Source organism: Filicampus tigris, chromosome 18 (genome assembly GCF_054856515.1).
Source record: "Filicampus tigris isolate MCC_2025a chromosome 18, RoL_Ftig_1.0, whole genome shotgun sequence".
Lineage (NCBI taxonomy): Eukaryota > Metazoa > Chordata > Actinopteri > Syngnathiformes > Syngnathidae > Filicampus > Filicampus tigris.
In genome coordinates this window covers 5,299,083-5,315,000 of record NC_141234.1, presented here as the reverse complement: position 1 = coordinate 5,315,000, position 15,918 = coordinate 5,299,083, and the positions used below count along the sequence as shown (strand labels likewise).

The 15,918-nt window shown below is 44.3% G+C and overlaps 2 protein-coding genes across 2 annotated transcripts in view; one reads left to right on the top strand and one right to left on the bottom strand.

The window, feature by feature from the left end:
* nudc (nudC nuclear distribution protein) overlaps nt 1-569 on the top strand; it is a 3,717-nt gene extending 3,148 nt beyond the window's left edge. The window contains exons 8-9 of the mRNA XM_086014992.1: nt 166-284; nt 349-569. Coding sequence (XP_085871118.1) covers nt 166-284; nt 349-400 — 171 coding nt within the window. The 3' untranslated portion in view covers nt 401-569. The remainder of the gene's footprint in view (nt 1-165; nt 285-348) is intronic.
* A 5,014-nt stretch (nt 570-5,583) lies between these two features.
* On the bottom strand, nt 5,584-7,751 carry tbxta (T-box transcription factor Ta). The gene is made up of 8 exons (XM_086014619.1): nt 7,494-7,751; nt 7,089-7,353; nt 6,873-7,007; nt 6,723-6,784; nt 6,412-6,473; nt 6,161-6,334; nt 5,960-6,086; nt 5,584-5,848 (listed from the first exon to the last, which is right to left on the bottom strand). Exons 1-8 carry the CDS (start codon nt 7,721-7,723, stop codon nt 5,584-5,586), a joined length of 1,320 nt encoding a protein of 439 aa, XP_085870745.1. The 5' UTR covers nt 7,724-7,751.
* Nucleotides 7,752-15,918: the final 8,167 nt, after the last annotated feature.

The window sequence follows — 15,918 nt, the reverse complement described above, 5'->3', positions numbered from 1 at the left end:
ATTGACATATTTTACCAGGAAAAAAAATATTTTACAAATAAACAGTCATAATGTTCAGATTATTCCAAGAAAAAAAATCCCCCATTTTACGATTATAAAGTCGTAATATCACAAGGGAAGAAAGTCATATTAAAATGAAAACATCTGCATTTGCCTGTGGAGCAGCTGTCTGACCTGGACGGGGAAACGCGCGGCATGGTGGAGAAGATGATGTACGACCAGCGACAGAAGTCCATGGGCCTGCCCACGTCCGAAGAACAGAAGAAGCAGGACATCTTGAAAAAGTATGCTTGTCCTTCACCAAACTTCCTCTAGGGGGCGACGCTAACTGTGCCGTTTTGCCTGCAGGTTCATGGAGCAGCATCCCGAGATGGACTTCTCCAAAGCCAAATTCAGCTGAGACTTGCCGTGTTGCGTATATGCGTGCGTGTGTGTCCACCATGATGCCTGGCTGCACGTCAACTCGTTATGTTTTCATTCACATACAGGTATCAAGTAGTAACTCTCATCTCTTTTTCCATGGTGTTAAATGTTTTTTTTTTTAATAAATCAAGAGCTGAGGTTAACTATTTATTTCCTCTGGAGTGTTGTCATTGATTTATAATCGCCACATGAGGGCACTGTTTCCCCCTAAACTTGACACTTTTTTTTTTTTTAATACGTGAATAACCTACACCAATTAAAAGTCAAATAAAAAGAACACTTAACCCACAAAAGCCCTTAATGAACCATTTAAAATTTTCACTAAAACAAACTTTCTTTCAACCAGCAGTTTTGGGACCTACAGGTCATGGGTCAAATGTGATGCAGAGGAACTAAATAAGATGAAAACATTTTAACATACAAATCCTCATTTGTCAAAAATTAGTTTGATCACAGTCCTCTTAGAGGAAATAATTATGCCCTCTTTTTTTTTTTTTTTTTTGACTAGGGGTGAGCACAATTTGGTCTATTGGTCAAATATTGCACAGAGGAATTTTAAAAAATCAATTATAATTATCTGCTAATGCTCTTTATGTGTCACAAAAATGAGAGGAAAGTTGTTTTGCTTTACTTTTATTGTTTTTTTTGTTTTTTTTTAACCAGATGAGCACACTACGGCCCATGGGTCAAATGCAGCACATTAAATCTGGCCTGCTTAGCACAAGTAAAACCTCAGAGAAACAAAATAATACAAGTATAAATCACATTAAACCCCTCTTTTTATTGCTATTATTATTATTATTTAATAAAAAGTAAGTTCCCCCTTTTTTGTTCAGCTGAAAACACAGCATTGACTTGGATGTTCACCCTAATATATCGCATACAAACAAGAGCACGCTTTCCTTCTTTCTCATGTGAACGCCACCATTGACACGCAGTTCCCAACCTGCCGTGTTTCTCCCAACGAGTTAAAAGTCTTGTTTCTCACTCTTGCGCACGCTATCATGCGGCACCGCTAAAATGTTACTCTCGCCTCTGCAGCAGTTTGCTGAACAGTTGGCGCGAGGGGCCGACGTGCGTTAGCTGATGCCGGCTAGCAAGTGTTCCTCGTGTGTGGAATTGCGCGCGTGGCTCCAGAACACGCCTCGGGCATCTGTTACTTTCGCAAGGTGACGGCTCATTATGGACAGAAGGCCGAAGTGACGTTTGGCTAATGGCGAATATGCGGCATGCCTTTGTACGAACTAAATCGTAAATAAATATAGAATTAATGATAAAAATTAAGTGTTGCTATTTTAATTCTTCTTTAGCGTAAATGTCTAATAAACTATTTATTAAAATGACAAAATAATGCAAGCAGTATGTCAGTAAAAAAATATATATGATGCAAAAAATTTCAGAAGTCATGAAATAAAACACATTGAAATTCAAAAACATTTTCTACCCTGCCATGATCAATTTGAATGATTGAATAATAAAACAAGTTTAACACATTACCATTGTATCAATGTTACTGTATATTTTTTAACTTGAACTAAGTTTTATATCATTAAAAACACGGTTACATTAAAATGATTGTGATAATTAGAAAATAAATACTCACAAGTAAAATAAAATTGAACTATATGACTCTTCAACTCTTAGAATAATATATTTAAAAAGAAAATATGAGGACCATCTCAGTGCCGTTTCAATTACAATGGAAGAAAAAACCCACTTGTGTTTAGTAAACTGTAAAATGCATGATTTTGGAAGAAGAAAAACATTTTGAATCCCTCTATGAGAGGCAAGTATGCCAAATGTTTTGTCTGATAAGAACGTCCACAATGCAACACAATAGGATCACATGACACAAATTGTGCAATATACTTGATTTGTTGTTGTTAACATTCTCATATTAATATACAGACTGGACACGAGTAGCCGCGGTGGCGATGGTGGTGCAGGGGCCCGATGGTGGGAAGGATGGGGACGCCTGCGGGGGGTGGGGTGGAGGTGGGGGCTGTTTGAGGGCATGGAGGAGGTCTCTCCCAGTCTACTCAGCTGAGAGCAATGTCTCACCAAGGTAGCAGAATTTGTTCATTAACGAACACACACAGACATCAGAGGGACAGGCCCGAAGAGGTTCTGCAAACACACCTCCCCGCCCAGAGCTCCTCAGACTATTCCAGACTCCACGGCTTTTTTTTTTTTTTTTTGGCCAGCGGACACTCGTAAATCTCCCGCTGTGGCACCAGGACAGTGCGACCCACCGCCATGTTGAAAATGGTGTAGCAGGCCACGTCGCTTCTTCTTTGGCTTTTTGTGTATCTGTTTCCACTTACGGTAAAGATGAAAAATGTAATGATAAGTATGGAAATGGGCTATGACGATATTTTCAGAAGGTGTCGTGCCGTTAATCCACTCAAGCCCCGCTAATAACACCAACAAAACAAAAATCATGATGGGTTTTTAAAAATAAAAATAGCATTGTACAATATTGGCCACCCGGGGGCAGTATAATGCGGACAATCAATACACAAAAGATCATCACGACTAGTCGTTCAGTAAACTGCGATGAGTCGTTTTCGCAGAGGATAAAGAATATATGCCTGTGACTTGAGTTGTCCCGATCACACGATTTTTAGCAAATGAGTATCAGCTGACAAAAAAATCTGATTTGGAAAGTGAAGAATGAAATATTTTATTTGTTTACTAAAGTTGATCCTCTGCTGACTTACAGCAGTGTTAAAAAGTTATGTTGGGATACCTTTATTTGATTTTTTTTTAAAAAGTCTTGGACTTGGGTGCCAAAAAAGTTCCCCGGACATGTCTACCTGTGAGTATTATGTTTTCTACATATATGTATCCAAATATCCGTTTCTTAAAGCGACAGCAAACAGCAATGCTAGTTTTGCGAGCCAGTTGATAACATTTTTCATTTTGTATTAACATTAAGCTAACAGACTTTAGAAAGGGCCATGTGCTAATAAACCAAATCTATTTTTTTTTTTTTCTTCTTGCGGAGATCCTTGACTAAAGGCCGGCGTCCTTAACATGTGCTTATGTTGGTCCTCCACACGTGGGTGTCAGGCAAAGCGTATATTTGGAACACAAACGCATACACACTTCCAAGTCAAACTCCCAATTGGCAATTAGGGAAGACCAACACAGGTCCGAGGAGATAGGCCATCATTTTTTTAAAGGCTTCAATTCAAACACAGACGCACAGCTAGGACTTAACTGCAGATGGATGTTTACAATGGCAGCCTGAGCAAAGAGCAACAGCAAACATCCTGGCCACAACGTCAAGACAAGTGCGCTTTCAACATCAGCACACCAAATGAAGTTAACTGAAAGTCAGGTTCTCAGAAAGTGTGATGATTTTGTTCTTAAAGGGACAGTACATCGGTTTTTGTTTGCCGTCACTCCATCAGCAGTGGTTAGATTCTACAACCGGGGTTCCACGTTTTGATCAACTTAACGCAAGACTTCAAAGTACAGTATATTCTGTACGTGTGTGTTTGGAGTTAATGGCTGATATTGTTGCTGTCGTTAACATTTAATAGTGCCAGGTTCAATGAACTGCTTGTCTCTGTTTGGCACCCAGGTCGCCAAACGAAGAGTCTCATGAGGTTTGCTACGCTAGGCTACATGCTACGCTAGGCTACGTGCCGTGTTCGACCGTCAAGCCCCCACCCTCCCCCTGCCAGCTGCAGGTCACATTGCTGCTTCACTACTGTTTGCCCGTGGCCCTGTGACCCTCCAGCCTTCATTTGCACCTGGGTGAGGACCACTCCATCATTTGACACCCCCCCGCCCCCCAATCTTCATCTGAGGACCTGACACTCACATCGCACCCGTGACATCATGCAGCCCCCTCAGGTATGCACCGAACCGCTCACATTAGAGTCATAGCGGCTCCTGTCAGTCATGCCGAATGCATTTGCTCAATGTGTGTCGCTGCAGCTATTCGATGTAATTATGAAGCGTGATCATTTCATTTAGCTTTTGGACTGAATCTCATCCGATTGTGTAGATGACCAATGGCCACTTGTCATAAAGACAGCACTTTATTGTGAACCCTTTCAATTTTCAGTCGTCTCAATTACTGACGTTTTGTAACTTTGTAACTAAATGAAAAGGGCGCTTTTTAAAGCTACAGTGCTTTACAAATATATGAGCACACCTGTCATAAAGACAGCGCCTCAATGGCAACCTTGGCTAGCCGACTGCTTCGGACTCACATCGGATCAAAATGGATGGACACTTTCTAAAGCTTCATAAATGCAGTAGATCACTTTGAGCATCGTGAAGTGCTTTAAAATCAACCCAAACATATATTTTTTTCAAGAATATGTTCCCAGCAGGCCCACTAGTTGAAACATGGCATTCTGATTAATATTGCGTTTGTGGGATATGAAATACGCAGCAAAATCCACCCGTTTTTAGCCATCTCAGGGGGCGGCCATTTTGTCACTTCTGTCGACTGAATATGACATCACAAGTACCCTGGGCTCGGGTACAGACCAATCACAGCTCAGCTTCAGAAAACAGGTCAACCATGATTGGTCGTTACCTGAGCCCTGAATAGTTGTGATGTCATTTTCAGTTGACAGAAGTGACAAAATGGCTGCCCCCTGAGATGGCTAAAAACGGGTGGATTAACTCTTATTCCCCAAACGCAATATTTATTAGAATATTGAATACTGTCACTAGTGGGCTTGCATAGAACATATTCTTAAAAAAATATGTTTACTTCCACCTTAATGTGCACTCTTTCAATTTTAACAAAAGGCTGCTTCAGTACTCTGTCAAGCTACATTGCTCAACAAATGTATTAAACCTTAGCGTATCCCAGCATTGTGAAGTGCTTTAGTGCGAACCTTTTCTAATTGTAGTCAACCCATTTAACTGCTGTTAGAATGACAGTGAAATACATTTGGGAGTAAACAGTGTTTTTAATTTATTATTAAATGACATAAATAACAACTCACAGTCAGTTCAAATACAAATAGTTATGTACATGTGCAAGGGAGGGGGCATGCCCCCCCCCCCCTCGCGAGGAAGGCACTTGAATCCAAAAAGGCACGTTTACATGGAACATCACGGCGAGTTAATTTAGTCTATGTACAAAGATATACACATTGATGTTAGCGGAACAAAACAACTGCAAGCCCCTCAGTAGCTTTGCGCCACGGGCGTCCACGAAGCCGTCAGCCGGGCGATGGAGCTCTCGAACTGCGCGTCGCCCACCCCCACGCCCACCTCGCCCAGCCCCGGGTCATACATGGAGGACGGCGACGAGACGGGCAGCGAGGACGTCAGGCCCGTGTAGGAGGAGCCCCTCAGGAACTGCGAGGTCAACCCGCCCGGGATGGAGCCGGACGCCGAGCCCGACGGGGTGAGGGTGGTGCCCGCCACGGACCACAAACTGGGGTACTGACTGAAGAAGCACGAACAGAGTGGCTTATTTTGGGGGACAAATTATTTTGGAGCAAACAACTTGTCATAATTGTCAATTGGTATTTTTTTACAGTGTGGTGGGTGGGCTCACCTGGAGTTGGATGTGGAGTTAGTGGTGTGGGACAGGGTGCCCATGCCTGTGGAATTTGGGATCTGGAGGGCGGACCAGCTGTCATGAGTTGGAGCCAGGGTACCAGAGGTGTTGTCCATGTAGTTGTCTGCACGGACGGAGAAAGAAGCAAAACCTGAGTCATCCAGCTTGGATTTTGACTCAAAGTGCAAAGGGTCTTACTGGTACTGGAGGCACGGTGGGGGTAGTGGCCGGGGTACGGGCTGGCCCGGTGGCTCCTCAGGCTGGAGTAGCGCTCGCAGTACGAGCCTGACGAGTGGCCCGTCGTGCCGCTGAACTGCGGCGGGCTGCTGCTGGGGCAGATGGCGCTCTGCCCCGGTAGGAACCAACCTCCCACTGTCGGGTTGAACGGGAAAACTATTACTTGTCTTTGTTGCATTTTTTGACAGGACTTTGCCATTCGGGAGACTCACGTTGGGAGTAGCCCGACTGCTGGCTGTCCACGCTGTGGTCGGGCATGTCCTTGTGGTCACTCCTGGAATACAGAAGACGATTTGTTTGGAAGGTGTAGTGGTTTACATAGCCGAAAGACAATATAGAACACTGGGGAAACTTGGTCTGTTAATTAAGTTGAACAAAAAGCTATTCTGGTTCGCAGTTAATTGTAGCTTCTGCCATCTAGTGGAAGATCGTTTAATTGTTCTGCCTGTCACTATGCGCCGCTGGCATATATATAGATGAGCAAAGATATTATTTGTAGTTAAAAACTGAAAAAGAGTCCTACCTTTCTTTGGCATCCAGGAAGGCTTTGGCGAACGGGTTGTGCTTTATCTTCAAGGCTGTGATCTGTCAAATCGCGATTTTTTTTTTATAAAGAAATGTTCTTTTAAAAAGTGTCATCATTTTAACGAGGCTTTACAACCACCAGACAGACCTCTTCATTCTGGTAAGCGGTGACGGCGATGAACTGCGTCTCCGGGAAAGACTGGCTGCTGATCATCTTCTGGATGCCTCCCACCTTCACGATGTGTATCCTTGGCTCGTATTTGTGTAAGGAGTTGAGCATAATCTGCGAAAGTCAAAAGTGTTGCGATCAGATCACACCGGCGCCCGTTCGTGGCTCATTTTGCCATTCTCGCCCCCTCCTTACCTGCCCCCCGCCGTTGAGCTTGTTTGACAGCTTGACTTTGCTGAAGGACACGGGCGCCTTCATCCAGTGCGCGCCGAAGTTGGGCGAGTCCGGGTGGATGTACACGCAGCTGGGGCTCTGCGGCTCCGGCTTGCCGCCGGGCACCCACTCGCCGTTCACGTACTTCCAGCGGTTGTTGTCCGCCGCCACGAAGTCCAGCAGCACCGAGTACATGGCGTTGGGGTCCAGGCCGCTCACGTTGGCCCTGAGCACCGGGAACATGCGTCTGCGGGCAAACCCAAAAGGTAAGGCGCGTAAATCACGATTTTTCAAATCACGACTTTTTCAAGTCGTTAACTCGCGAGTCACCCTCGCTCGCGAATAGCGTTTCGCGTCGAAATGAGCGTGCGTAAAACTCGGCCCTACCGTCCCGTTTTGGTCACAATCATCTCGTTGGTCAACTCCTTGAACTTGTTCCACAAGTCGGCGTCCTCCAGCGACAGTTTAATATCCCTCTCGGACGCGTCGCCCTTCTCGCTGCCCTTCTGGAATTCGCTCTCCACGGCGCTCAGGAGATGCTCCAGCCGCTGGTCCGGGTTTGAGGAGGACGACGACGAGGAAGAGCTCATATTTCCGCTTGAACGACACACACACATAGACACACACACACACCAGCGGGTCCAAGCAAAGCTGCTGCGTACTGACTGCACACACGCGCAAGGCCCCATGATTTTAAGGGACCGCATGGGGGGGGGGGATTCAGGGGGCGTGGTTTAGGACGCGCCCACCTCGGTCTCCCGACAGTCTCCAAAACCGTCTTTACACCGCCACATTTACTCAATTTAATACTTCTGGTTCATAACAACCCCCATAACGAAGTCCGTTGAGAAAAACGCACTTTTTTACGCACGTTGTCATGTCTGCAGAGACTGTTGATATTTTTAAGAGGAAGCTCAAGACACACCTTTTTAGTTTGGCTTTCAACAACTTTTAAATAATTTATCTTTTCTTTTGATTGAAGATAATTCTATGTTTTGCTTTGAATGTTTTAAAGCACTTTGAGTTGCATTTTTATGTATGAAAAGTGCTATATAAATAAAATGTGATTGATTGATTGATAAGGATTTGCAGTTTCACAGCAGAAATTTGTGTGAGTCTTGCATGATTTAGTGCGCCTACACGTGAGACAAAGGGGAAGCGAGCCGAGAGAGTGTTGCCTTTGAACTCGGTTGTATATTTGCAAATAGTGCTAATCTTTTGTTGTCTCAAATCCACATGGGAGAGAAGTAAGGGGAAAAGGGGGGCTGCGTTTACTGAGCTTGGCCCATTAGTGCTTGGGCCTGCATGGCCTGCAAGTGATGCCCGCATTTGCATAATGGGTCTACATGTGTGCATCCTGCCTCACTCACGCTCATATGCAATAATAGATATTTTTAGGTCACCTCAAGATATCTTAACATTTCCCCACCCCACTCCCCCCCAAAAAAACAGGATGGAACGTCCAAAATTGGATTTCAGGCAGTCGGAAAGCATTTTTAAAGCATAATGTCCTGTTTTTTTCCCATTATATTTTCCTTAGCTCTGTAAAACTACAACAATTCAAAAGTAAAAAACAGAAATCTACTTATTTAGGCTAAAATATTGTAAAAGCAAATCAAACGCTCATATTGTGCAAAATGTGAGTTTCTGTGATTAATTGACATGATGTATTTTCACTTTTTCATGAATAATTAGCAGTCTGAGAAAATATCTAAGTATGTACTCGACATGAACTAATGATAACACGACAGGCATTCATTTATTGCAACTAAAATGAGTTAAAAATACATTTTGAATTGTCATTTAAAAAAATGTTAGATTCCAAGACCGTTGGCAAGCCCGCAAAAAAGAGCACTGACCCACAGTTTGGCAACCCTTAATGTAAATAAATGTATTAAATAAATGTTGCTCAGTAGGCCACGCCCCCTAAAGGCACACATCAACACGGAAATCCAACAGAATGTACATGGTTGCCACTTGCCATATTTTACGTTCTTCTACAATAAAGTGTTATTTTCTTTTATGTAAAAAAAAAAAGTAGCCAAAAATTGTGACGTTTTGGCATTTCAATTCATTCCAATTGCAAAAAGGGATTCATAAGTCAAACATTTCCCATGAGCTGTCTGAGCTAGCCTTGTAGTGTTTCAACGCTACTCTTCCTGCCTGCCATTTCCACTGTCTTGTACTTGGAATTGAGCCGAGGGGGCTGTGTAGCGCGACTGCCGCTTTACTGCGCCACTTCCTCCACTACTACAGAGGCCGTAAATGTAAGGGGACCCCTCACACCTTCGCATCCCGTATTCCCCCCCCCCCCCCCCCTTAAGAAAAAAGCCCCTTAACTCCACCACTCCGTCTGTGTGTGTTTTCATTTTGGTGACTTGACAGGAAGGACGTGTTAAAGGTATCATAGGAGCTCACACTTTCCGGAAGCGAGCAATATACGTCAAGGCTGAGTCACATGTTGCCACGGCGACAAAACAACGTCCTGGCCGAAGGGCCGTAACCCTCCAAAAATGCTTGGACCAGCTCCAAACACTCACCCTGGAGTCCCATACAGGTGACATTAGTGTTTTACATTCTTAGAGGGGAAATCAACCCAAACATATGTTTGTCAAGAATATGCTCTATGCAAGCCAACTAGTTGAGACAAAGCATTCTAATAAATATTGCGTTTGTGGAATAAGAGTTAATCCACTCGTTTTTAGCCATCTCTGGGGGCGGCCATTTTGTCACTTCTGTCGACTGAAAATGACATCACAACTACCCAGGGGTCGGGTAACGACCAATCACGGCTGAGCTTCAGAAAACAGGCGAGCTGTGATTGGTCGTTCCCTGAGCCCTGGGTAGTTGTGATGTCATTTTCAGTCGACAGAAATGACAAAATGGCCGCCCCCTGAGATGGCTAAAAACGGGTGGATTTAGCTTCTTAATTAATCAGAATGCCGTGTTTCGACTAGTGGGCCTGCTGGGGGACATATTCTTGACAAAACAATATGTTTGGTTTCCTCTTTAAGAGCAGTGGTTGTCCATGTTTTTACCTACCACCTAAAAAAATACAGGAAGGTTATGTGAAACACTATCTGGATTTGGATTCCACAAAAAGACACGCAAGTTACACGTAGCGCCACATCAAGTGCGACCTGGATGATTTTCCTTCACACCAAGAGGTGATTGTTTCTCTCAAAAAGTAGTTTAGTGTATGCGAAAGGCTACCTGGAGGTTTCCCCTTCCCACATGGAGTTAGAGGAGGGCAGCACTGCCAGGGTTAAAGTGATGCCGAGCGGCGGCTATTCGGGCGAGCAGCAGCAGCAGCGCAGCGTCACCTGGGTGCGAAATATTACAGAGGTCTGGTGCTTGACAAAGAGACACTCATAAGCATGCATATTTTCCACAGGACACCGCCGCCCGGCCGGCCCAAATAAATCAGCAGGGCCCAGCGGGATGAGTCAAGACCCTCAAGACAGACAACAGGTAGCAAAACACTCAGCGGGTGCAAAAGACGCTCGCCACGCAAAGCAAATCTCATTTTAGGACCACTCGTTGACGTGATGTTGTTCATTTGTCAGCGAGTTGATGCGGAAAGCCGCATCTTCGGTTCCATGTCGCCTCCAGGGCCGTAGCTACAAAGAACTGAAGTAAACCGCCGCATCAGCAATGCCCCCTTATAATATTTTGACATTTTGAAGCCTCATTATTATTATTGTTATTATCAATACAACGCTGAATTATTGTCAAAATACTCCTCAAATTTTATAGTCATATTGACACTACGTTTGAATAATATTCATAAAAGGTTCTAGTTGTGTGAAGGTTCATTTAGTATTGAATACAACAAAAAGTAGCAAAGTTGTGTATTTTTTATTTAATTGATAGAAATATTGTAAACACAAGTACAAATGTTTGCAGTTTTGGATTAATTTTTTTATTGCATTTAATACAATTAAAATGTTACCAAAATATAGTTTTTTAAATGAAAGTGTTAAATACAATCTAAATGTTAGCAACATGTAGTATTTTAAAATTTTGCAACATTTTGTAATAAATAAATAAACTGTAGGCAATAACACAATTTAGCAACATTTATTTTATTGAATATTTTTATTATACAATAAAGATTTTACTTTTTTTTTTACATGCATTACATGCTGTAAAAATGTAAATGTAAAAATATTTGTTTCTTTTCCTAAATACAGCAAAGAATGTTGTATTTTATTATGCATACAACATACAGCAGGTGGAACCAAAATATTATATTCTAATATCATTGAACAGAATTAAATATAATAATACAAATGACATTTCAAACTTAAAACCATTCGAAAACATTCCCTAAAAATATATCATATTTTGCAATATTTTTTTTTCCACACAGGTGTTAACATTTTATGCCTCACAATACACTCTATGCTCACTTCCTCACAGCACACACACACACACGCACACACTGAGAGCGATGTGGATTGAACCCCCGAGCTTTCGTCTGTCGCTGTTGCTTTTCCACTTCAAGTTCAGGAAATCTAAACTTAACTCTTCTTATCACCCGGCCCCTTTGAAAGGGATAAAAAGAATTAGTGGGGCCGGTAATTAGCCCCCCGCCACCCAACGCCGGCCCTCATCTCGGGGGTCCCCGCGGTGGGACCCTCGGGACCTTTGGCATGCTAATGGCGCCAGCCTCTGCTCTTTTTGACACTTCTGAGGAGAAAAAGTCGGATGTCAAAGCATCGACGAGCAAATTGAATGATTATTAACACGTTTGAATGCACTTCATAAAATCCAATCAATATACAGTATGTGGCATTGAAAACACTGTCAAAAGAACAAATTGAACAAATGAGGCATTTAGTAACTCAAGATCTCCTGTAATCTTGCTTCAGAATTGTTTTTTCCCCGAATATTTATTTTTTTGAATTTTCACCTTATGTGCAATACATTGAATGGAATTATTATTTTGCAATTAAAAAAAAAAAAATCCTATCTCCATCACAGTGTTATGTTCAAATTTCTCATCATGTTATCGTGGGTTACAATAACATTAAATGTACTTTAATATTGTTTTAATTGTTACGTGAACCACTGCATTAAGATATAGAGGTAATATTAAATATACATATTTTTTTGCATTACTTTGGGTGAGTGTGTTTTGGACTCTGTTGCTGTTGCCTGATGTAAATATGAGCAGCTGAAGTCAGCAGACACCAGTGTGTGAGAAAACACAGTTAACCCCCCCCCCCTCACAGAACCCCCCCGCCTGTGTGTACACACACACACACACACACACACGCACACACACACACACACACATCTGCAGCAATGCACGTGAGATCACACTTCGGGGGCCCGAATGACGTGAGGGGCCAAGGAAGACATGGGCAAATATTAGCAGATATTAATCACAAATAGACTTTTATATCATCTCACCAGTTGGGAGCGGTGAAGTTGGATCGGGGGAGTGGGGTGTTGGGACAGCGGGGGAGGGGTCAGCGAGGGGATCAAAAGGCCATTTTGCACCGACAAACAGTAAGTGTCAAAGGATGGCATGATGAAGGCGCTGCCGCCCGGCCGGCCGGCCGCCCGGTCGACGTTATTTACTCACAGGACGTGTGACTTGAGAGCCGCCACCTCCAGCGGTACTTCCTCACCTCTGCAAATGCACAATTAAAATGAGATGTTCACGCAACGCGCCGTCGCCTCGATTCGCAGGGACAATGAGTTGGAAGCGGGAACCCTGCAGGGGTCACGTCTTCTCATCTGATGTCCACGCCACAAATAATCAAAAAGCTCCCAAGACATTGGTGAAGTATGAGTTCAAATCACCCAAAATGGCGGCCTCAAACCAAAATGGCCAACTTCCTGTCACGCACGGGTCCTTGAATTTTTTTTCCTGCCTCTTGTCGTTTTAGATGTGTCCACCCGATTTTGTGTTGGTTAGCGAAACTGGTGTCAAGGGCAAATTTTTTCAAAGTTCCAAAAATACTCGAAACAATCATCAAACATCTCATCTGCTTTAAAACAAAATGGCCGACTTCTTGCTTTATTCTGGACATGGGTCCTTGAGACTTTTTTGTGCGTCCTGTCATGATAGACTTGTCCACCCAATTTCGCAGCGCTGGGTGAAACATGGTGTCGGGGGAGGATTTTTTTGGGGTGAAATTTTCAAACAAAGTACAAAGCTTTTAATTTACTCATTGGCAGCTTTGAACCAAAATGGCCGACTTCCTGTTTAATTTTTGTGCCTCGTGTAATGACAGACGAGTCCACCCGATTTCATGTTGATCGGAACTAGTGTCGAAGGGTGACTTTTTTTTTTTTCTTCTTCTAACTTTCTAACAGTCAAAGACCTGCAATCTGCTCTAAATGGCATCTTTAACCAAATATGGCCGACTTCCTGTTCAATTTCACGCTTGGATCCTGGAGGCTATTTCGTGTATCGCGTCAAACTGGCGCCGGGCAAATTTTTTCCCCAACTTTCTGAAAATCCTTGAAATAATCGTTAGCCATCTTCTCACCTGATCTGTTTCATACCAAAACAACCGACTTCCTGTACATTTTTGGGCATGATCTTTTGAGACTTTTTCGTGCCAACGACCGACTTCCTGTACGTTTTTGGACATGATCTTTTGAGACTTTTTCATGCGTCCTGTTCTGATAGACGCGTCCACCAAATTTCATGATGGCGGGAGCTCTCACAACAGTCAGCCGGCGTCTGCCAGGGCCGTCGCAAGGAGGATTTGTGATGTTTGTGGCTGAGGGAAGGAGGGAGGGAGGGGCGGGCTCGCGCAGCGCACCGTAAAGCGGAGGAGGTAAACAAAGGGGGCCGGCCTGCTTTTACTGCCTTCCCACGCCATCTGATTGAAAAGTGTTACCTGGAATATGGCGAGTGATCCCCCTCGCGCCCCCCCACCCCTCCAAGCTAATGTGAATGCAGGCACAGGGTCCCAGGTGTACAAACAGCAAACAGTGGGGGCACATCAAAGCCTCTCATTAAAAGACAATAGATGCATCGGCCCCCAAGATGGGGCCCAGCATCCCCACCTACGTATTGCCCCTTTCTGCTCAAGTACATGCAATTAGAATGAGCGCATCAAGCGGGTAAAATAAAAGAAACCCTGTTAAAGAATCCGATTTGGTAACCTTGTAATGAAATCATGTGACTTCTCCCAGCCAATCAGCGACATGAAGTCTGTTTAATGACGAACGAATTCAACGATTCAAATTAGAATCATTTGTTATGCTAGGATGATGACCGTGAACGTTTTTGGAATCATGTGTGGAGAAACCGCGTAGGCTCGCCGTACTGCCACCGCGCCCTCCGTCCGTCCTGGGAAAAAGTGTCGGGACGAGGACGACGTGGCGTTCTTTGATGGAGGGACGCCTCTTTGTAGTGGAGGCCTGGAGATGGCTTGTTAGTCAGTAAAAGTCAGGGCCTTAAACGGCCTCCTCTAACAGGAAGCAGTTGACACGGTGACGCTCAACCTGCCCGCGGCCTTCTATTGTCCCCCCCCGCCCCCCCTCCCACGAGGGACCCCGCGTCCCCACTTCATTAGCATTTCCATAAGAAAGGAGAAGTAATTGCCCCTTTTCTTCTGCTGGCCCTTCATCTTGGACTGGCTCCTCACACCGTTTCCTTCGTCCTTTCAAGCAGCCACTCACACTCTGGGAAGGCAAGGCAAGAGTTGAGAAAGAAGTACAAATAAACAACGGTGATAATGTGGTTGCATAAGTGTGCACACCCTCTAATAAGTGGGGATGTGGCTGCGTTTGGTATTAACCAAACACGTTCAAACTCATTTTGAACTGTGGTCGGAGCAATGCTTTTGACTGACACCAAATGAAGTTCAAATAAAGTTCAGGTGTTCTAGTAGGCTTTTCCTGACAATTTTTGTTTTCTCATCTCAGGGAGCAATCTTATTTTTCTGAGAGAAATTTCAAAGGCATTAAATGTACCATAGAACACAGTGTAGGCAATCATATATATATATTTTTTTAAATTGGACATTGCTCTAAAATAGATTTTTTTTTTAAATGAGGAGAAGGAAACTGGTAAAGAAGGCTGCCAAGAGCCCAACAGACACTTTGAAAGGAATGCAGGAATTTCTGGCAAGTGCTGGCTGTTAAGTCCATGTATTGACAGTCTCCCATCTTCTTCACATGCGTAATCTATGGGGTGGCAAGATGGAAGCCTTATCGTGTATTTTGCAAAAAACACACTTGAAATCTAACAAATATTACGGCACTAAAAATTCAGTTTGAAAGCAGAAAAGTGTCAGGAAAAGCCTACTAGAACCGCTGAACTTTGTGTGTGTGTGTGTGTGTGTGTGTGTGTGTGTGTGTGTGTGTGGGGTTTACTCAGGAGGCGATCAACATCCACACCGGAGCGCGTTTCTAACATTTCGTCCATTCTTGCGACGTCTCGGTGGTCACGGCACGAAGGTCGAGGAGCTGTCATGAGGGGAGGGTCCCCCGGCGGGAACCCCCGGGTGACTGGAAGCGTTTTAACCGCGGCCCCATGCCGACGCAGACAAGAGAGCCGGGGCCCAATCACCGTCTGCTCTTTTGTTGCAGGGGGAGCCAGCGAGGCTGGGAAGGGGCCGAGGGGCCGCGCTCGCTGCTCCCATGGACGCAGCAGCAGACAGCACCCAGCACCCCCCCCCCCCCCCCCCCAACCCCCCGCACCTCCTAAACCGCGTTTATTTGCTGTGCAAGCTACTTTTTCCCAGGTGATTATTAAGGTAGCACTTTGCTGGGTTGTGCCTTTTCTTCATCAGTCTTCATCACCCCCCCCCCCCCACACACACATAATACACTTCAAAAC